The 22,425-nt window shown below is 33.0% G+C and overlaps 1 protein-coding gene across 3 annotated transcripts in view; it reads left to right on the plus strand.

Moving 5' to 3' along the window:
• Window positions 1–3,979: 3,979 nt before the first annotated feature.
• Window positions 3,980–22,425, plus strand: part of LOC114326874 (transcription initiation factor TFIID subunit 4) — a 60,399-nt gene continuing 41,953 nt past the window's right edge. Inside the window, exons 1-3 of one of the 3 annotated variants that reach the window (XM_028275339.2) lie at window positions 3,980–4,778; window positions 14,205–14,336; window positions 18,048–18,158. In XM_028275339.2, the coding sequence (XP_028131140.1) occupies window positions 3,984–4,778; window positions 14,205–14,336; window positions 18,048–18,158 (1,038 nt within the window). In that variant the 5' untranslated portion in view covers window positions 3,980–3,983. Of the gene's footprint in view, window positions 4,779–14,159; window positions 14,337–18,047; window positions 18,159–22,425 lie in introns of all 3 variants that reach the window. The other 2 variants (XM_028275348.2, XM_028275354.2) reach the window with 2 other exon arrangements.

The raw sequence follows: 22,425 nt of genomic DNA on the forward strand, positions 1-22,425 counted from the left end.
TAAAAGAAGTCACCGAAAATCATCATATAGATGAACTTTTGAATTCGTTTATATCATTAATCCATCTTGCCGGTGAAAATCATATAGGTAAAACACAAACTCTACACAAAAGAAATTCATTACCATGGTGGAACGCAGAGTGTACTGATATAATAAAGAAATATAAAAAAATCCTTTAACAAATTGAAACGTCACAAAACACTTGAAAATACTATAGAATATAAGAAGTTACGGGCTCAAGCTAGATATATAACTAAAAAGAACAGAAAAAAATCTTGGCAAGAATTTATGTCCTCTATTAATTCCACTATGCCTATAAGCACCGTATGGGAAAAAATTAGAAAAATATCTGGAAGTAATACCTATAAAAAGATTCCATTTCTATGCAATAACAAAAAGATAGTAACATCTAATAACGAAATAGCAGATTTATTAGCAAAACAATTTGAAATGAACTCCAGCAATAACAACTTTTCTAAAGAATTTATCAATACCAAGATGATTTCGGAAAATAAATTAATAGATTTTAATTGCATTGAAGATAATCCTCTTAATATAGCATTTACCATGGAAGAGCTTAATCAGTTAATCTTTAAGTACCAGCAAAAAATCGGCGCCAGGACCAGACGATATTCCTGTTAGTTTCTTACAAAATCTACCAGATAATGGAAAACAATATCTTCTTAACCTATACAACAGAATTTGGACTAATAATGAGTTTCCCACAAAATGGACGCAGGCGATAATAGTTCCATTACTAAAACCAAATAAACCACGAACTGATCCCGAATCCTATAGGCCAATTTCGCTTACCAACACAATGTGTAAAATCTTGGAAAAAATGGTGAATAATAGACTAAGGTGGTTTTTGGAAAATAATAAATTAATAATCAATGAACAAAGCGGCTTTCGCAGGAACAGATCCACTATAGATAATTTAATTGACCTAGAATCCGAGATAAATGAATCGTTTGCAATTGGACAGGAATGTCTTGCGGTTTTTTTCGATATAACAAAAGCGTTTGACATGGCTTGGAGATACGACATTCTTAACACACTAAGTCAGTGCGGCGTCAAAGGTAACATGCTATATTTCATTCAAAATTTTCTTAGTAAGAGACAATTTAAGGTTAAGATAAATGGTACACTATCCAGCACTAAAGACCAAACAAATGGAACACCTCAAGGATCTGTTATTAGTTCAACACTATTCTTAGTAGCAATAAACAAAATCTTAGAAAACTTTCCACAACTTGTTAAAGCGAGATTATACGCTGACGATTTAGTCATATATTCAAGAGGAAAAAATATTCTTTCTATACAGAAAAATTTACAATGTGCATTAAATCACCTTGAAAACTGGTCGAAAGCTGTAGGATTGCAATTCTCTACAACCAAAACTAAATGTATTTTATTTTCAAAAAAACGGCAGTCTACAACTCCAGATCTTCAGTTATATGGAAACAACTTAACTTATGTGGAACACTTAAAATTTCTAGGAATGATCTTTGATAAAAAACTATCTTGGAAGTACCACATTATGCACATTAAACAATCCTGTCAATCTGGTCTCAATTTAATGCGTACACTGTGCAATCGTAATTGGGGTTCAGATTGTAAAAGTTTGATTCTTATTTACAAATCTCTAGTACGATCCAAACTCGATTATGGATCAATTGTATACTCATCTGCAAAGAAGACACTTCTTGCTCAACTAGAAGTCATACAAAATACAGCATTAAGAATAGCCACAGGAGCATTCTGTACTAGCCCCATTAATAGTTTGCAATGTTTAACCGGAGAACCACCTTTAAATTTCCGAAGAATGTACTTGTCATTAGTCTACGCATCATCCATATATGCAATAGAATCGCATCCCACTTTCCACCACACTATTGCAGAACGTTTCAAAGAAACTTATGTAAATAAAAAAAGAACTAACCCCCCCTTTTACGAGAGAATCAGAAAATATCTCTCTCTCAATAATATTCAATTCCCAAAATTTTTTAATCAGACAAATACAGTTACTTCTCCGCCCTGGACCTTTCCTCCTGCAATATGTGATCTAACTCTTTCTAAATACAATAAGCTTGATACCCCCCATGCAACAATTAATCAATCTTTTCTCAACATACTTGCTTCTTTCCCAGATCATTGTTATATTTATACAGATTCATCTAAGACTGCTGATGGTGTGGGATCGGCAGTTGTAGATTCAAACACTATATTACAATTTAAATTATCTTCCACTTGCAGTATTTACTCTGGAGAACTATATTCAATTCTGCAAGCCCTCATTCACATTCGTACTCAAAAAATTCCAAAATCTGTCATAATTACCGACTCTCTCAGTGCATTACATACGATAGAACAGTTATATACAAGTAATCCTATAAGTATTTTAATAAAAGAACAATTACATTTACTGAAGAACACGATGCAGCAAGTAAGCTTTATATGGGTTCCATCACACATTGGACTTCAAGGAAACGAAAAAGCAGATTTCCATGCCAGAGAAGCAATACACAGTGCGTCTTCAGTGTTAGTGAACTTAGTGCCTGTTTCCGATTACAAACCATTCCTTAAAGAAAAAGTGTTAAACAAATGGGAAAACGAATGGAATCTTTCACAATCATCTCTACACACAATAAAGCCCTCAATTGAACCTTGGTGTGAGATAGACCTAAATCGCCAGCTGTTTGTGAAGCTAAATCGTTTACGCATAGGGCATAGCAGACTTACTCACAGCTACCTAATCTCCAAGTCAAATCGTCCTATTTGTGACCTGTGTAATTGCGACATCAATGTAACACATATATTAATAGAGTGTCCTAAATATCTTAATGAAAGACAAAAACACTCCATACCTCTCAATATAAAAGCAGCCTTAGGATCACACTGTAAGCTTACGCATTTGTTTAATTATTTGAAAGACATTAATGTTTTAAACAAACTATAACCACTGTTAACATTTTAGAAACCCCATTCTTAATTTGTAAATTATGATATTGTTACCTAAATGTGAACTTATGTAATACCTAATCAAAATGCTATTAGATTTAAGTAACCATGTATCAATGACAGTACAGCTAATAACCCAAAGTGGTTGATGCTGATAATAAAAAAAAAAAAAAAAAAAAAAAAAAAATGAAAAAATGACTTGTTATTTGAGGAAGGTGGAAAAACCATATGTATAACATGGGAGTAAAGTGACTTTTCCTCCCTTGAATGATTACTGTCCTCCGCATACGTGTCGGGCAGTAAACTTCGAAGTTTATGATCATTCTCGGGAGGAAAAGTAGCACTTTCCTCCCTTGTTATACAAATAGCTATTTCCAATTACAGCGCTATCTATCCATAATTCGAAAAAAATTCTTGAATAAAATTTGCTTATTTTTACGTAAGGAATCTAAATCAATAATAAAAAATATGGGTTCCTATTTAAGATTTTAAAGTTGCCACCCACTGCACCTCCAGGGGATGGAGTTTGGGGGGTCGTGTTTAGTGTCATTCCATAGATTTTTCAAAAATATTGAACACGTATTATTTAGTTTTTTGATCCGATGTTTGTTTCGCGAAATATTCGACCGTCCCGCTACTTATTTTGGGACACCCTATATTATTGCCTAAATTGTGGGAAGCCATTGATGGAATATAATAAATATGTCACCACAATGAGATAAAAAGAAATCAAAATACAGATAAGTAGCGGAATTTGTCATATAAAATACAAGAGAATTTATATCACAAACTAAATAGGTACTTTTCAATTGTATTGTTTATATTGTAGATATTTTTTACTCTTGTTTTGTTGTATTTGCGACATTTTTTAAATAATATTTTTGTTGTTTTGATAATAATTAGAGAGTATTATTAGGCCATTATCATTTTTAGAACAAGTGTTTGGCATGTTATCTATCTATATTTATGAATTTTGACGTGTGTCGGAGCGGCAACGTCGCTTCACAGTTGGGTCTCGGAAAATGGCGTCAGCTAAGTTTCTCGAGGAAGCTCTGAGTACAGATGTTGATGAATCGGCCGTAAGTGCGATCGTAGGCTCCTTAGAGAATCAGCTCGTAACATCAACACCCCCAGCGTCGTCTCAGACTGGCTCAGCCATCGTGATTAATCAAAACCACGTAAACAGTGCAATATCCAACGGCGGGACAGTTGCCCCACAGAAACATGGGACTATTGCCAATGGTGATTCGATCAGTGGTGTAAACGCTATAAGCGCGAACGATGGAAACAAACAAGTGAATAATGCCAACGCGATGTTGATAGGTACTAATACGGGGGGACCAGTGACGACTTCTTATGTGAACCAAAGTGTCGCGATAGACTCGAACGCTAACAAACCCTCTGACGGTGTTAAGCTCGTGTACTCCCAAGGCAACCAAGTCATGTCCAACTCCGGGACCATTATCCAAACTAGAGTCACTCTTCCAAACGGCACCATAGGAGGCCTACCTCCTCAGACAGTCCTCCAGACCACTCCTACCAATGTACAAACTATTCAAAACAAACAACCCACGCTGGTGCTCAAATCCAGCGGAGCTCCCGGGGCCACTGGACTCGTCACTGTACCTATGAACGTAGCCTCTTCGATGGGCCAGGCTAATAACGTAGGTAGCCCTAGCACTCAATCCCCCAATATCCTTTCCAACCTCCAGGTAGTCAATGTGCGGCCTGGAGTTCCTACTCAGCAGCAGAAAGGGCAACCAGCTCGTGTAGTGCTAAGTGCACCTCAATTAGTCGGGGCCCGACCTGGGACTCCAGTAAGTGAAGTATACAAGCTCAAATGGGAAGGCATGCTATATACCCTGCTACCTCTGTTGGTGGAACAAATTCAAACATCCTTGAAAATCATACGAAGCTTCGATAAGACCTTACAAATTAGCTTTTCTAAGCAATTCAATCAATTCATACTTGTTCTGTAAAAATTGCTCTTATTGTTGTACATACTTCACAAAGAATGTTTACCAATGACAAACCTAACCTCAAAACAGGTGTAGTTCATATAAACAAAACAATGACAATAGTCACTGTCAACTAAACAATAACATCTAAGATTCACTTTTATTTTCTGGCCTATTGAGTTCTTTAATTGAATATTTAAAAAAAAGTGCAGATAGCTTTTTGATATACCTAATACCTTTATGCTAGACTAATCTTTTCTTACTGATTGCTAATTATACTTATCATATAAAAAAAATCTTTGCAAAAAAAGTCTTATAGTAGCTTAAGATAGAAAAATTACTTTACGAACAAATATTTTGGGTACAGAATGTTTCCATAGCTACTCTTGAGTGTTATTGTGCAAGATTTTCATTCTTTATTACGTGATATTCCAACCATTTTCCATTTTTTCTGTACATCTTGATATAGTGTTGCCGTAACTATCCTACTATATGATATTCTCTGAAATCTGGAAGACCTTCTGTTGTTCAATGTTCTCTTGTTCCAATATTGACTAAATATAACCAAGAATCTTGTTTCTTAATACTTGTATGTCAGTTCTACTTCATTAGTCTAAATATAACACAGTAATAGCTTCATTATTATAAATGCAGTATCGTTACAGCTTAATATAATATGAATATCTTCTTCTGGTACTTGTCTTGTTCTGGCATTGACTAAATATTGCCAAGAATCTTTGTTTTTGAATGCCCTTATCTCAGCTCTACTTCGTTAGTCTAAATTTAATACAGTAATAGCTTCATTATTATAAATCCAATGTCGTTACAGCTTAATATAATGTTAATAATTCCTTCTTCTGGCACTCGTTGCAGGGAAAATGAAGATTTCTTTACTAAAATTAGTAATAAAATTGCTATTTCTACAGTTAGTAAAAAAAGTTAATAATAGCGTTTATTGTCCAACAGAATCCATTTACATTGGCTATCCACCAGATCTATGAAACAGAATTTTTTCTAGTAACAACTAGTTATTTTTGACTGTTATTTAGACTATTGATTAAATTTCTAGTAGTACCTGTATACTGCAGTCACTATCACATAACTTTTTATGAATGAAATACAATCGTTTAAGTCATTATAAACGTTTACATTAAGTAAGCTACATAGCAAACAAAAAAACTATAAAAAAACATGTTTTTAGTAACTCATTTGTTATATTCCTAACGTAGACCACTAGATTTTTAAGAAATTATTTCTAGATCACTAGTTATATGTACCAAGTGTATCGAAACAACAAAAAAATGTGTTTTTAAGGATTTTGGATTTGTTCCGTCAATTTTTGATACACCTTACTAATGGTCATCGCTTTTTAACTAGCTCTAATCAAAGGCCTTCCTATTTGAAGCACTTTTAGATTTGTTGTGTTGTATTTTCACTTTTTTGACAGTGCAATTTAGAGTAAAGTAGCTGCAGGTTACTGCATTGAAAATCAAATCGTGCCCTGACTTCAATAGTGCCATAACCCTGAAAAATGGAAAATCTATTTTTTGGCCTATTACATTTCTTTAGGCATTGAATTTATTGTGGAACAATGTCATATAATTTAGTTATCTTAGAATCTACATAGTGACGTGTGTCGTTATTGCCATTTCCGGTTTTGGCTCTTTCAGCATTAGCAAAAGCTTCACAAGACAGTTTGTATTACGCTGTGGTCGAGAGTGGTTGTGTGATAAATACCGATCATTTTTAAATATTGTCCTAACATTTGTGATAAGTTAGCTAAGAAGAATTACTCAAGTAAAACTTCTCTGGTGCCATAACCTGTGATAGGGCAGGTTGTTACGCGCAAATCCTCAAATTTTAAATACGAGTGCCTTAGCAATAGCGCCTTATCATATTTTAAGGGTGAATTTCAGGGTAAAGCAATGGCAATAACTAAAAATAAATACTAGCATTAGATAGCTACGCACATAGTCAACACGACTCCAGAATTTGGTTAACTTAGATATGGAAGTTGCAGAGAAACAAAATGAAGAGTTCACATAACATCTTGTTTTTGCTCTCCTGAAAAGTGATTTCAGGTTTATGGCACTAATGAAGTCAGGTGAAATGATCAAAAGAAAAATATTTCATTATGAAAAGAACTTTTTGGTATTTTTAAAGTGTATAAAAGTTATTGGAATGTGTTTTTATTCATCAGCAAAATTAAATTTATAATGGGGGTAAGTGATTTCATCTTTTATCATTCAAAGTAATCAACATTTTTAGTTATCTATTTTGGATAAAACATGGCTTCTACAAGGTTGTTTGTCTCATTTTAAACATCTGCATTAATTATAAAAGACTTTCTAACCAAATATTTTTGACATTGAACTGAATATTTGTTTCTTTTTGTTAATTTTTTTTTCAATATTTATACACAAAATTCCGAATGTCATCGAGGTTATGACATACTCCGCTAGGGGGCGCCACCACGCGTAGAAACAGTCAGGACCGGCACCACGCATAGAAACAGTCAGGACCGGCTTCGGCTGCGTATCTGCTTGATTTAAAATTTTTTCGGCCCAGGCAGATATTATTTTAGATTTTTTGGATCATTCGAAACAAAAAGGTCTTGTGTAATGTATATCTTTAGTTGGTCGTTTTCGAGTTATAAACAATTTGAAACTAAAAAAAAGATAAATGACAATTTTCAAGGCTTAAAAACACAAGTAAAAAATACTATTTTTGTAATCAATAAGTACCTAAATTAAAGTTCAAACCTTCTATCAGGACGCGATAAGCATTTTTGCCAATTTTTATACTAAAATATATTTTTTAAATTGTTACGGGCAAGACGGGCGATCAGGCTGCAACTAAAAAACAATGTTTTAAAATAAAACAATCCCAAAATACTTAACAAGAACTAATATAATAAAGTTTGAACTTGAATTTAGGTACTTCGTAATTTCAAAAATGATATTTTTTTACTTACTTATGTATTTGATAGAAGAAGATGAAGAAGTGATAATAAACAATTTAAATAATTATTAAATAAAGAGTAAAGTAAAATTCAATACATTAATAATTTATCATCTTTCTTTCACTTTTATACTTAGCATAATTTCTTAAAACACATTCCAATGTTTGCTATATAATGAAAAACTGTCAAATCAAGTATCTAGAAATTTTTAGATGAATTAGGATTTTATTGTCATATGTTTTTATTAGAAATTTTTGTACACTGCTGGTTGTATTTGTTTTTTTGTTCATTTTTTACTAACGGTGGTGGTTTTTTTTTGAATGTACACACTTTTGCATGATATTGAGCGAATGCGTCGATAAACTATTACTTCATAATAAATTATTATAGTGTAATACGTCATACAACAAAGATTTGAACACTAATAATTGATCCATCTTCTTTAGACTTCAGTTTTATACGATATCAGTTTATTCTTTCGTCTTGTTACTATGAGATTGCTAGAGCTCACACAGTAACTTAAGGTACTAGTACACTTTAGAAGACCAAAAATAAGCATTTCTTCAAGATTTTTTTTCTCAGAACCCTTATTAAAAATGAACAAAACTTTTTACATAGTAATATCTAACTCTTAGAAAATACAAAAAATATATCTTTTTCATTTATGCATGTACACTAATATTGTAGAGGGCGAAAAAGCCGAGTCCTCGAAAAAAAGTAGTTCCAATGGCGGACAGTTAATCTCAGGATTGGGATCTCTGAAACAAAAAAAAATCGTACGGCATTTGAAAAAGGAAGGTCTCTTAAGTGACAATTTACTACTGTTAGTGAAAAATTCCGCAAAAATAAGATTTTACGGAAAGTTGAAAAAAATTTGTGGAAGAATTTGTGTTTTTCTTCAGTTTTTCATGGTTAAAAAATATTTATTTTTTATTTTTTGGTCAAATTGTGGTAAATTGTCACGTAAGAAACCTTCCTTTTTCAAATGCAGTACGATTTTTTTGTTTCAGATATTCCAATCCTGAGATTAACTGTCCGCCATCATTTTTCGAGGCCTCGACTTTTGCCCCCTCTACAATATTAGTGCACATGCATAAATGAAAAAAGATATATCTCTTGTACTCTCTAAGAGTTAGATATTAATATGTAAACAGTTTTATGTTCATTTTTAATGCAGGTTCTGAGAAAAAAATTATTGAAAAAAATGATTATTTTTGGTCTTCTAAAGTGTACTAGTACCTTAAACTCATGTGCTTTCTGCCTCCAACTTCTGGCCTACATTAAATTTTATGCCCTTCTATTTTGTAGGTGGTGTTATGCTCAAAGTATCGAGATCTACCCTATCAAACCTATCAAAGTCTTTGAAGCCTAGCAAATCCTGATTTAGGTGTTTCTTTACACAATTTGTAAAGTGAGCTGCTCTGTCTAGATCTCCATATCATATTTTCATAGATCTTCTGTAGAATGTTTTCTTCAAAAATGTGTTTCTTCACTCATGTTCCACATGCATAACATACTGATAGTCTAATGGTGTCTCTTTGAATGTAACATTCGTCAGTTAATCTCCCATGATCTTGTGCAACTGCTTTCTGCTTCCAATACAGCTTTTCTATGATGCATAGATCTCTACCATCAATGCCTTTGGATTTATCATGTTCAAAAGCGTTTCCTGCTGTACCCTATCGAAAGCCTTTTTGTAATTGATGAAGGTCACATAAATATCTTGGTTGTACGTTGGTCTGGCCTCATGGATACTCAGTGCATTCTTACATCCAAACTGGGTTTCATATGGGTCTCTTTCCCAATGGCTTCAATTGGCAATTTTCAATGTCTGGCTCATCAGACTAAGTAACCTGTATCCACAAGTATCCATCCACAAAAAGTTTACTGTCACACTTGTTCTGGAATGTAAAAAAGTGTATGTAATAGTTTAGTATGGGCGCATCCTGCTGAAGATAGTCCACATCATATTTATTTATTTTTATCTTGTTTTAAAGTTTAATTTTTATAAAATCCACAAGGAAAAGAAAAAGTTTTCCTGTAGTTGGCTGTATACCATCAATCACAAAATTGGAAAGAAATCCTTTGTAAAGGGTATAAAATTTTTTTTTATTAAAAATCCCTTAAAAGGGCTTCATCACAACAAAACGTTTTCGATTTTTATAAAAAATCATCATCAGTGTTCGATAAACTGGATGCTAGCTGAGCCACAAAAGAAAATATCTGGGTAAAAACCCTTTACATAAAATATAGATGCCTTAAAAGTGCATACTTCAATAAAAAGGCCTGTGATGAAATGTGATCAACTCAATTTGGATCCCACGTGTTGGGAAACCTGTATACTTTACCTTAGGGCATTATCCTGTTTGCCATGTGACCCTCACAGGCCTTTTTATTGAAGTATGCACTTTTAAGGCATCTATATTTTATGTAAAGGGTTCTTACCCAGATATTTTCTTTTGTGGCTCAGCTAGCATCCAGTTTATCGAACACTGATGATGATTTTTTATAAAAATCGAAAACGTTTTGTTGTGATGTAGCCCTTTTAAGGGATTTTTAATAAAAAAAAAATTATACCTTTTACAAAGGATTTCTTTCCAATTTTAATTTTTATACTTTATTGCTGTAGGTTGTTTACTATATACTACACAAAAAGTTTCCATAAATTTTCAACCGTTCATAAAAAATAAGCAAATAATAGTACATTATATACCGCGGGACTGAAGTAGTACATTTAATCCTGAAGGTAAAGTTTATGGCCCGACCGCAGGGAGGGCCATAATTTACCTGAAGGATTAAATGTACTTCAGTCGCAAGGTATATACGATACTTTTCGTACTTCCGGTATGATTTTATTAATTATTTCAATAATTTCAATCAGTTTTTTCTCTCTTCAACTCATTTAATAAACTGTCTTTAAAATAAGTTACCATAGTAACATTGCGTTGTGACAGTTATAATTTAGAAACATTGTCATTACTAGTGTCATTGTAAAGAAACATTGTTATTGATAATTATTGGTATCATGAGTGAAGAAGGTGTATCTGATATTGATAAAAGAGCAGCCGAAGTAGGTGAAGAATTGTTACCACCGAAATCTAGAAAACTATACGAGCAGCAGTACGATGCTTTTAAAAAGTGGTGCCGCTTAAAAAATGTGAGACAACCTACTGAAAATGCGCTGTTAGTCTACTTCGATGATAAATCAAAAGCGGTTTGTGCCTCAACTCTCTGGGCACATTACTCAATGCTGAAATCGGTTATTAACATTAGAGAAGATATTGATATAAGTAAATTTCCAAAATTATTAGCTTTTTTGAAGAGAAGAAATGAGGGATTTAAGCCAAAGAAGTCAAGAATTCTCACGTCTGAGCAGGTAGATCAGTTCTTACGGGAGGCTCCGGATGATAAATATTTAATGCTTAAGGTAAATTTGGAAATTTGTTTATATTCAGAAATTTTAAGAAATCAATTTTTTTGTAGGTTGCACTTATTTTGGGCGTTGCGGGAGCTTGTCGTGGAAAAGAGTTGGTTGATTTAGAAATCGACGATGTGAGAGATTTGGGCGATTCCTTCCTAATTGCGATTAGAAACACCAAAAATAAAATTGACCGAAATTTTGTGATCAAAAATTCAGAAAACAGTGCCATCAGTTTTGTGGCGATATTTCGGAAATATGTGGCATTGCGAAAGACAGGGACAACTCATTCAAAATTTTTTGTTCAATACATCAACAAAGAATGTACTACGCGAGTAGTAGGAAAAAACATGTTTGGTACAATTCCACGGCAAATAGCAGCTTTCTTGAAATTAGAAAATGCGACGTCTTATACGGGACATTGTTTTAGACGCACATCTGCGTCTTTGTTAGCTGATTCGGGAGCAACAATAGACGTGCTGAAGAGACATGGAGGATGGAAATCCTCCAACGTGGCCGAGGGATATATTGAATCGTCTATTAAAAATAAACAAAAAATTTCAGATAAAATATTTGGTCAAGTCGCCGATTCGTCCACTATAGTTATGCCACAGTCCTCATTCTCGCTTCCTGTTTCCGCAGGATCTTCGAAACAAACACCAGTTCAATATGAAAAGGACCTATCTGTTACTCGTCAGTTACCTGCTGCATTAACCCAGGAAAGACTGGTCAATATGACGAACTGTCACAATATTAATTTGAATATTAACGTTAATTACCATTCTAATTAATTATATTTTTCAATAAAATATCCCTTAAATTCGTTTGTTTGTGATTTAATCGTTCCGGGAGTTTCGTCAATATTTAATCCCGGAGGGATTAAATGTGACACTTTAGTACCTGTCACAAGGGAGTGAAGTTGTCACTTTAGGCCCGGAAGTACGAAAAAATTATAACATCTTTATATGTTAATACGTTAAGCATGTATGTGTCTAAATTTACTCTACAAGCAGTATTGGTCCACACCTTGGTGTTCTTGTTCCAATAAGGAAGCCCTTGAATTATTATAATAAGCTCTTTTTGATTCTCTACTTACGCTACCTTTGCTGTAGAATGTCCAAGCTGCACTGAATTTCATCTTTGGTTTCCTAACATCTCTTTAAGGTCGGCGCCCACTTATATGGAACAGCCCGCTACGGAACGGACCGCGATGATCGGAATTTTATATATGGGATGGGGACAATATATAGAGATTAAAACATAGTACGCTACATTAAAGTAAACAGAATACGATGGGCGGGTCACGTGCTAAGATCAAGTGACGAAAGACTTCTGAACGCCACATTCTGGGAAAGGCCCAATGGAAAAAGCTCAGTTCTTGCGACGAAATCAGTGATCTATGCAAAATGGGAGTAAAGCAATGGGAAATAGCTGCTCAGGACCGACAACAATGGAGAGAAATAGTAAACGCGGCCAAGACTCACACAGTGGCGGCTCGTGGTAATTTAAGGAGGGTGTTCAATTAAAGAATGTAATTATACGAACGGTGAATACGCGCCGCAGGCGAAAAATTTTTGGGGCCTCGCCAAAAGATGTTCTGTAAAATGAAACCTATCTTTGACCCGATTAGTCAGGATGTCACACACTTTTTTTGTTTTGTGCAGAATATGATACCTACTGAATGATGGCGCTTCTTCGGTGGTGAAGGTGGAGGCAGAAGTTACGAATAATGAAATGGCTTTGTCAAAACTGTTTAAAAATCCGTTTATTTTAACGGCATCCAAAGACTGAGATTGAAATTATAGTTTTATTCTTTGAAAATACTAAACATGGAAAACAAAATAAAGAATGTAGTTTATTACACCCACATAATCACTAAGTTTTTCTATATTGTTCAACTTTAAAACAATGTTTAAACTTTTTGTTTCTTATTGCACATTCTTGTACCAAGTTTATCTCCGGCCAAGTTAGTCCATTCTTTTTATAAGAAGTAAATTTTCAAAACTATTTGCATTTTCTTTTATAAACATTACTGAATAAGGCTCCACCATCCTAAAAAAACTACCTACCAATATTGTAATAAAATCCCACAACAGAAAATGCCAAACTGTGAATCGAAACGCTTCGCCCCTGTCTCTGTGTGCATTGCACAAATGGTCAATGTTTTAAGATAGGAGAATCCCTGGTTCACGGATTTAAGAGCTCTCGTTCTTCTATAGGGTTACTGTCTAGTGGCTTGGTTCAATTTCAATTCTGCACTTACCACGTGCATCTAGCGTAGCGGTGTTGTGCAAACAAATTATGTGATTAATAAATACAGTTATATTTTAATGATACCTACTATGATATTTATGAGATTTAAGAAAAAATATTTTAATGATATTTATGAGATTTTTAAAAATATGTATTTTAATGAAATTTGATTGGGTGTTCACTGCACAAATGAACCAATGGAGAAACCGCCCCTGGACTCACATAGAGTTGTAGAGCCAAATGATGATGATGAGTAAAGGGGTTCCTACCGAATCTGTTCAGGTATAAAACATTATTATTAAGAAGTGTCCCAGCCTACATGCTTAACGTGTTAATTAGATCACTACTTACTAGACCATAGAAATATTCATCTCAGACTGAAAGTGACTTAGTAGATTATTTGATTCGTGTGCTAGGTAGCTGTATCGCTTTTTGCCAGGACCTGTTTTGTATTCGCAACATATAAAAACTTGTCAATTTCGATCAGGTCCTGATTCTCTTAGCTTTTGGGGCATGCTTTAGCTACTCTGATCTTCCGTAGATTTGTCCTACGTTTCAGAGTCCGTTTCGGGGTGTCTGTCTAAAGGTGTGTATGTCCATGTTTTAGCAATTAACGTTACAAAGCTTTCATGGTTTGCAACCCGGTCAACAGGGGACGTTGCTGATCAAGACTGAAAATGGACAGTACCAGCTGCTTAGACTCGGACCCGCCCCTCCGCAGGGCATCAATTCCTCCCAGGCTGCAGGGCAGCCGGTTACGTTTAGGATGCAAACTGTACAAGCGGTAAGTAATTAGCTTTATCCTTTTTTACATTATTTTTAAGACAATTGCAATTGCTCCCTCATCCGTCCTATTCTCCAGATTTAGCCGCGAGTAAATAAAAATTTTTATTTTCTAAATGTACGGCAATAACAAATTAAAGTAATTAAAGTACAAAAATGACAAACTTTAAAGTACATGTTCAAAATGTCCACCATTTACTTCAGTACACTTTATGATCCAGTTTCGCAAAGATCTCTTAATATCAAATAATCCTAGTCTATTATTTTTAATCACATTAGCGGCTTCTTCTATTTTCTTTTGCAATCCTAAAACAGAATTACATAGTTACTTCTTTTTTTGTAAACTAATGTCTTCATTTATAACCAAATTGAAAAAATCTAAAGGATTGAAATCAGGACTTCTTAGTGGCCAAGCAAATTCACTTCCAAGACCAATCCATCGCTGCGAAAACTGTTGATTTAAGTATTGACGTTTGATCAACTCGGAGAATGCATTACTACTTAAAGATGTAATATATCTATTGTAATAAAAGAGAAAGGATAAAATGATATAGGGCATAACAGAATAAGAAAAGAAACACACTTATGTATGAGAGACGTGAATGAAAACCACCATGAAAAAGAAAGAAAGGAAGTCTAAGGAAATATGTAGAGACGATTTGAGAAAATGAGACTATGAAACATAGAAAAGAAGATAATATCTTCTTTCCTATAAGATACCAACAAATGGAGGGAAATATTGATAAAAGTAGAAACACACAAAAAATTGTGAAAATTTTCTATTTATTTATTTATTTATTTATTTACGGGCAAGCCCAATTCAGAAAATATTATTACAAAAAAAAATATTACAAAGACAAAAGCAAAAACAAACAGTGTCAACACAAAGAACAAATATTACAATATCTATTGGATAACAAAGCTAATAAGTTAAAGAAAAAAAAAAAGAAAAACATTACGATATAAAAAAACAAACAAAGTTTCAAGCTTAAAAATTGCTGATAGAAATTATATCATTAACATTGTATCTTCAACAAATGGTTTTTAAATCTATCCAAGGAATTGCAGAATATATTTAAGTCATTAATGGCTGGTTGCACCAACAGATCTTAAGCTTAAGTCGAGAATATCATAAGAATTAATTTAATATAATTATAATTTATTACAATAAGGATACCATAATATAATAATAGGTATAATTAATAATAAGGTAAGAATCTAAAATTATGATGCAACGTAAATATTACTCAAGGAGGCCCTATATATAAGTAGAGCTTAGCTAAACTGGAGCTTAAGATCTGTTGGTGCAACCAGGCATTAGAGAATTCGCAAGTCTAAGTGTTCGTGGTAAAAAATTGTTGTAGGTATAATTATATCTATGGAAGCTTATGTGAAAAGTTTGGGTTTGTCTTGTTGACCGAGTAGGTACAAAAAGACTAATTTTTGACAGAAGATCGGGACAGCTACTATTACCATTAATAATGTTGAATAAGATTATCAGATCTTTTCTTTTTCTACGGGTTTCTAATGAAGTAATATTCAATAATAATTCAATATCCGTGTAGCTACGATATACAGAGAGAGTCTGTAATTTGGAATAAATTCAATATCTCGAACACTAATTGTTTTTTTGAAAATTGCTTAGACCCGTCGATTAGTATTTCAAATTGTCCTTTTTGACATACAATAATAATGTATACAGGGTGTCCCAATTTAGAGATATGACGTCATCGTTGATTTTCTTAAATGGGAACACTGTCATTTTGATAGTTATTTTGATAGGGTGTGTAAAGTTATACACAACTGCAAAATATCAAATTTTTATTATCTACCATTTACAAGATAATAGAAAATAACAAAGTTATATCTGTAATTTGGAATAAATTCAATAATATAATTAAAATACTAATTGTTTTTTTTTTGAAAAATGCTCAGAATCGTCGATTAGTATTTTAAATTTTCATTTTTGACAAACAATAATAATGTATACAGGGTGTCTCAATTTAGAGATATGACGTCATCGTTGATTTTCTTAAATGACAACACTGTCATTTTGATAGCTATTTTGATAGCGTGTGTAAAGTTATACACAACTGCAAAATATCAAATTTTTATTATCTACCATTTACAATTTAATAGAAAATAACACAAGTTATATGTATCTGTAATTTGGAATAAATTCAATAATATAATTAAAATACTAATTGTTTCTTTTTTGAAAAATGCTCAGAATCGTCGATTAGTATTTTAAATTTTCATTTTTGACAAACAATAATAATGTATACAGAGTGTCCCAATTTAGAGATATGACGTCATCGTTGATTTTCTTAAATGACAACACTGTCATTTTGATAGCTATTTTGATAGCGTGTGTAAAGTTATACACATCTGAAAAATTTCAAATTTTTATTCCCTACCATTTACAAGATACTTAAAAATAACAAAGTTATGAAGAACAAGAAGTAATCAAATAATATAATTGAATTTGATTATTTCAATTAAAGAAATGCTCATAACGTTGCCCATTGACAATTTGACAATAATTGAGGGAAACATTATGAGTATTGGCTTAATTTATTGAAATAATTAAATTCAGTTATTATTTGATTACTTGTTTTTCATAACTCGGTTATTTTTTATTATCTTGTAAATGGCAGGGAATAGAAACTTGAAATTTTGTAGTTGTGTATAACTTTACACACCCTATCAAACTAGCTATCAAAATGAGAGTGTTGCAATTTAAGAAAATCAACAATGACGTCATATCTATAAATTGGGACACCCTGTATACATTATTATTGTTTGTCAAAAATGACAATTTAAAATACCAATCGACGGGTTTGAGCATTTTTCAAAAAAACAATTAGTATTTGAGATATTGAATTTATTCCAAATTACAGACTCTCTCTGTATATGTTGTTTAAAAGCTACGTATCTGAGAAAGGTATGCTGAACTCTATCAAGTTTATTTTTATGAACTAGGTAATATGGAGATCACACAGAGGAACAAAAATCAAGATGAGATCTAACGAGTGAGCAATATAAAATTTTCATTAAATTTATATCTGTGAAATCACGAGTTGTTCTTTTAATGAAACCAAGAATTTTCATAGACTTTTGGGCAACGGTACTAATGTGGTGTTTAAAGCTGAGTGAAGAGTCTAATATTATGCCCAGGTCTCTGATTTATGTGCATGATTGCAATGCTTGATCGTTAATAGTATAGTCATGTGTTAGCAAATGGTGATTCCTACAGAAACGCATAATATAACACTTACCAACATTTAATTCCATGCCATTAAGAGAGCACCACTGGGATAATTTATTAATATCTGTTTGTAGTCCAAGAGTATCATCATGAGATAATAATAATAATAATAATAATAATAATAGCCTTTATTGCCCAACAGTTTCCCATTTACAGAGCAAATTTTACAATGATTTTTATAACAGCACATACGAATAAAGATACTTGAGATCTTATGAGATCTTATTATTGTAAAGCACTTAAGGTCATAAGCGAAAAGGAGAGCTTTTGTATGGGGAAAACAAGTGGTAATATCATTAATGAATAGATTAAATAGTAGCGGTCCCAGGTGTGAACCTTGGGGAACACCTGAAGTTACAGGAAAATAATCTTCTAAGGAGGAATGCATATAAATATATAAACGCTTTTTGTTTTATGTTTCTTATGTTTTTGTTTTCTATATAGAGTACTGCTGCAACCAATCCAGTTCAGGCCGGTGCTACGACTACAGTAACTTCTGCTGCGCAACCGGTTGTTCATCAAGGACAAGTGGGACAGGTGCAAGTGCAGGTGCAGGTAGGTTGAAACTGGTTTGTCCTAACGACCCCCAGAATTTTCTAAAATTTTCATTATTAACTCATATGTAGGTATATTTTTTTCATTTCCACCCAATTATGACCTATTTTGTCTTTAGAGCAGAATATCACTTTTTTTAAATAATCTTCAAAATGAAAGACATGAGAAATCCCGGATCTAAACAAAAACATCTATGTAAACTGTCAGCACATTTACTGCTGCTTGTTCTTATTCTGTTCAGTGTTGTCCGTCAATAGACAAGCAGCCCTGCAATACACAGGCTTATTCAAAGCCTGGTGGTTTCTGGTCAATACTTTCTGATTGACACTCATTTGGTGTACTTTCTGTGGAAAGTCACTTTTCCATTGTTTTCTCCAGGCGTTGGTGAGACTTATTTATTTATTTAGCATATGGCTTGAGTACATTACAGAATATATTTAGATTTATGCATTTATACAATGCATCACAAACAGATGTCCAGTTTTTTATATATTCGATTGACCCTTCGGTTGCCGTGTATGCTCTGCGTGGGCAGTCCTGAGCAATGTGACTGATCGTCTCTCTTGCAGCGCCGCAGTCACAAGAAAGCGAGGGTAGTTTACCCCATCTGTAGAGGAAGTCGGCGCATCTTCCACAGTTTGTTCGAATTCGATTAAGGGCTGCCCAAATCTTACGGGGACGTTCAAATTCGCCAGGTTTTTCTATGATGTCCGGTAGACTATGGTAATGCGGATCTGTATTACTTTCCCAATCTTCTCGCCATCGGGTATTTAACTCCAAAGTTGGATTGCTGCAGCGCTTGAGCAGATTGTAGAGGGGGTAACCTGGATCAGAGACGGTTTCCAAGAATATCAGGGATGTCGTTGTGGACTAGAAGCTGGCGATTGTCCATTATTTTGTTATATTCTTTAACCAATGCATGTTCGCGGCGTAGATTGGGTGGTGCTATATTACTAAGGGTAGGTAGCCACATTGTAGGGGTGGGCTTAATTGTGCCTGTTATCATACGCATAGCATGGTTTAGTTGAGTGTCGACCAGGTGGGTATGCCTGCTATTTAGCCACACTGGTGCACAGTATTCTGCCACCGGATATATCAGGCCAAGAGCAGAGGATCTTAAAGTTGATGCTGTGGACCCTCATGTAGTGCCGCAGAGTTTTTGTATTATATTGTTGCGTGTTTTCAATTTTGCTGCTGTTTTCGTCAGGCGTTCTCTGAATGTGAGCGTTCTGTCTAGAGTAACCCCAAGGTATTTCGGGTATTTATTGTGTTTCAACAGCTTGTTATTAAAATACACTCTCAATTCTCTGTTTGCCAGCTTGTTGTTGAGATGAAAAGCTGATACTTCAGTTTTTGTAGTACTTAGTTGTAGTCTCCATTTCTTAAGGTATTCGCTGAGGATGGATAAGTCATTCGTGAGAGTGATTTCTGTAGTTTCTAAAGATTGGTGGCTTGTTGCAAGGGTCTAGTCGTCAGCATATCCAAACTTTCGAGATTCGGTTTCAGGCATGTCAGCAATATAGAGGCTGAAAAGTAAAGGGGCAAGGAAAGAACCCTGTGGAAGGCCATTGTTAAGTTTCATCTGTCTACTCGTCTCCTTTCCCATTATAACCTGCAAGGCTCTGTTTGTCAGCATGTTGTCAATGAGGTTAATTATCTTTCTGCAGGGGATAATACGGGCCAGTTTATACAGGGTGTTTCATTGGGAAAGTAACAAACGTTAACTGTAGAAAAAGGACACTTAGGCAGTCTCAAAAATTGAAACAGACTGAATTGAAACAGACTGTATGACTTATACACACTTCTAAAAAGGTCAAACCGGCAAACAGGTGTATGTTCTCAAAGAAATTGAAAGTGTGTAAAAAAAATTTTAATAATCAGCTAAGTACTTTCAACACATAACGTGCCATCATCAGAGCTTCCTAAAAGGACATTTAAGATAAGAAATTTTTTATAAACAACAGATTGAAAAAACTTATGTCCTCTTATAAATCCTTCATAGAAGAGTAATTGTTAAAATTCACATGATAAATCATGGATACTGGGCAAAAGCCACAGATATCGGGTATAAAACCCTTAAAATTAAAAGTTTATCACATCTAAATTCTTTTTTAGTTTAAAAATTACAACATGGCTGCGTCAAACCATTGTGAGTTCACGCGAACAGCTGAGCGCTGTCATTCATTCAAATGATAAATTTAGTTTTGTGATTTGAAATTTTTGGTTTGAAAATTTGGTTTTGAAATTTTAAATGATAAATGATAGTCTCAAAAATACCTTACTTAATGGGTCTTACTCCATTAATAACAAAGATACTGGGTGTTTTATCTATTTTGCCATTTTCTTATTTGGTTCATAACTTTTTAACCACACTGTATATTTTTTTTATATTTGGCAGGCAAATATCCTTTAAGGTGTACAATAAATTAATTTATTTGCAATTGTAAAAAATCCAGGTCCGGATTAAAAAATATTGGCAAAATATTCCGACCCACAAACAACACCCTGTACATTAATTTTTTTTAAAATGGATTTTTCAGTTGAAAAGAGGATGGAAAACTAAATTTAGTGGTATACTTTGAATTTTCGGCAAAATGATTTTTCTGGTCAAATTTTGAATTTGAATTCTGAAATTACGTGAATTGCGAGAGCTCTAAGTAGAAAAAAATTGAAATACAGCTTAAAACTTGTCAACCGCACTGTATATTGATTTTATATTTAACACGCGAATATTCTTTTAGGCGTCCAATCAATTAATTTATTTACAATTATAAAAAATCCAGGTCCGGATTAAAAAATATTGTAAAAATGTTCCGATCCAAAAAAACACCCTGTATATTAAATTTTTTTAAAATGGATTTTTCATTTGAAAAGATGATGAAAAACTAAATTTAGTGGTATACTTTGAATTTTCGGCAAAATGATTTTTCTGGTAAAATTTTGAATTTGAATTCTGAAATTATGTCAATTGCGAGAGCTCTAGGTAGAAAAAATCAAAATGCGACTTAATTTTAATCAATACCATTATTTTATCTAAATTGGTAAAATGTTAACATTTCAGTGTTTTTTTTATTATGTGTGACAAATAGTTTATGGCGAATATTCATCTTTAAATATTGAATAAAATAATAAAAGGTCAATAAAAAATACATAATTTTAATCAACAAAGTATCTAAAAATTGTAACAAAACAGCGAAAATTTGCAGCATAATAACTATTCAAAACTAAAGTACTTATTCAAAATTACCACCAACAAAAATTATTGTTATGTGTGCTGCAAATGTTAATATTTTACCAATTTAGATTAAATAATGGTATTAATTAAAATTAAGTCATATTTTAATTTATTTTACTTTCAGCTTCGCAATTAACATAATTTTAAAATTCAAATTCAAAATTTTACCAGAAAAATCATTTTGCCGAAAATTCAAAGTATACCACTAAATTTAGTTTTTGATCCTCATTTCAAATGCAAAATCCATTTAAAAAAAAATTAATATACAGGGTGTTTTTGGGTCGGAAAATTTATACAATATTTTTTAATCCGGACCTGGATATTTTACAATTGTAAATAAATTAATTGATTGGACACAGTGCGGTTGACAAGTTGTAAGCTGTATTTCAATTTTTTCTACTTAGAGCTCTCGCAATTTACATAATTTCAGAATTCAAATTCAAAATTTGACCAGAAAAAACGTTTTGCCGTAAAATTCAAAGTATACCACTAAATTTAGTTTTTCATCCTCTTTTCAACTGAAAAATCCATTTTAAAAAAATGTAATGTACAGGGTTATTCACTATATTTTGACCCCCTGTAAACTGCTTTATTTACAGAATTAGAAAAAATGTAAAATACAAAAGTTATTTGATTTTTAAATTATGATTTTTTGACATATATATCGTACTAGTGACGTCATCCATTTGGGCGTGATGACGTAATCGACTATTTTTTTAAATGGGAATAGGGGTCGAGTGGTAGCTCATTTGAAAGGTTATTTAATTCCCTATTCAGTAATATAAACATTAACATGATTAATTATATACAGGAGTCCAAAAAATTTTTTTTCATTAAATTAATTGACACAAAAAGAAGAATGTATGTAATTTATTTAATTCAAAATACATTCTGCTGCTGTCAGAAAACAAAAATAAATCTTTATTGAACAAATAAACATTACTTTTCACTTAAATTCAATGTTCAAGCTGCCACCCATCTGCCTCTTGGCAGTTTGAACATTGAATTTAAGCAAAAATCAATGTTTATTTG

This window comes from Diabrotica virgifera, chromosome 9 (assembly GCF_917563875.1).
Source record: "Diabrotica virgifera virgifera chromosome 9, PGI_DIABVI_V3a".
In the NCBI taxonomy this organism is placed as follows: Eukaryota; Metazoa; Arthropoda; class Insecta; order Coleoptera; family Chrysomelidae; genus Diabrotica; species Diabrotica virgifera.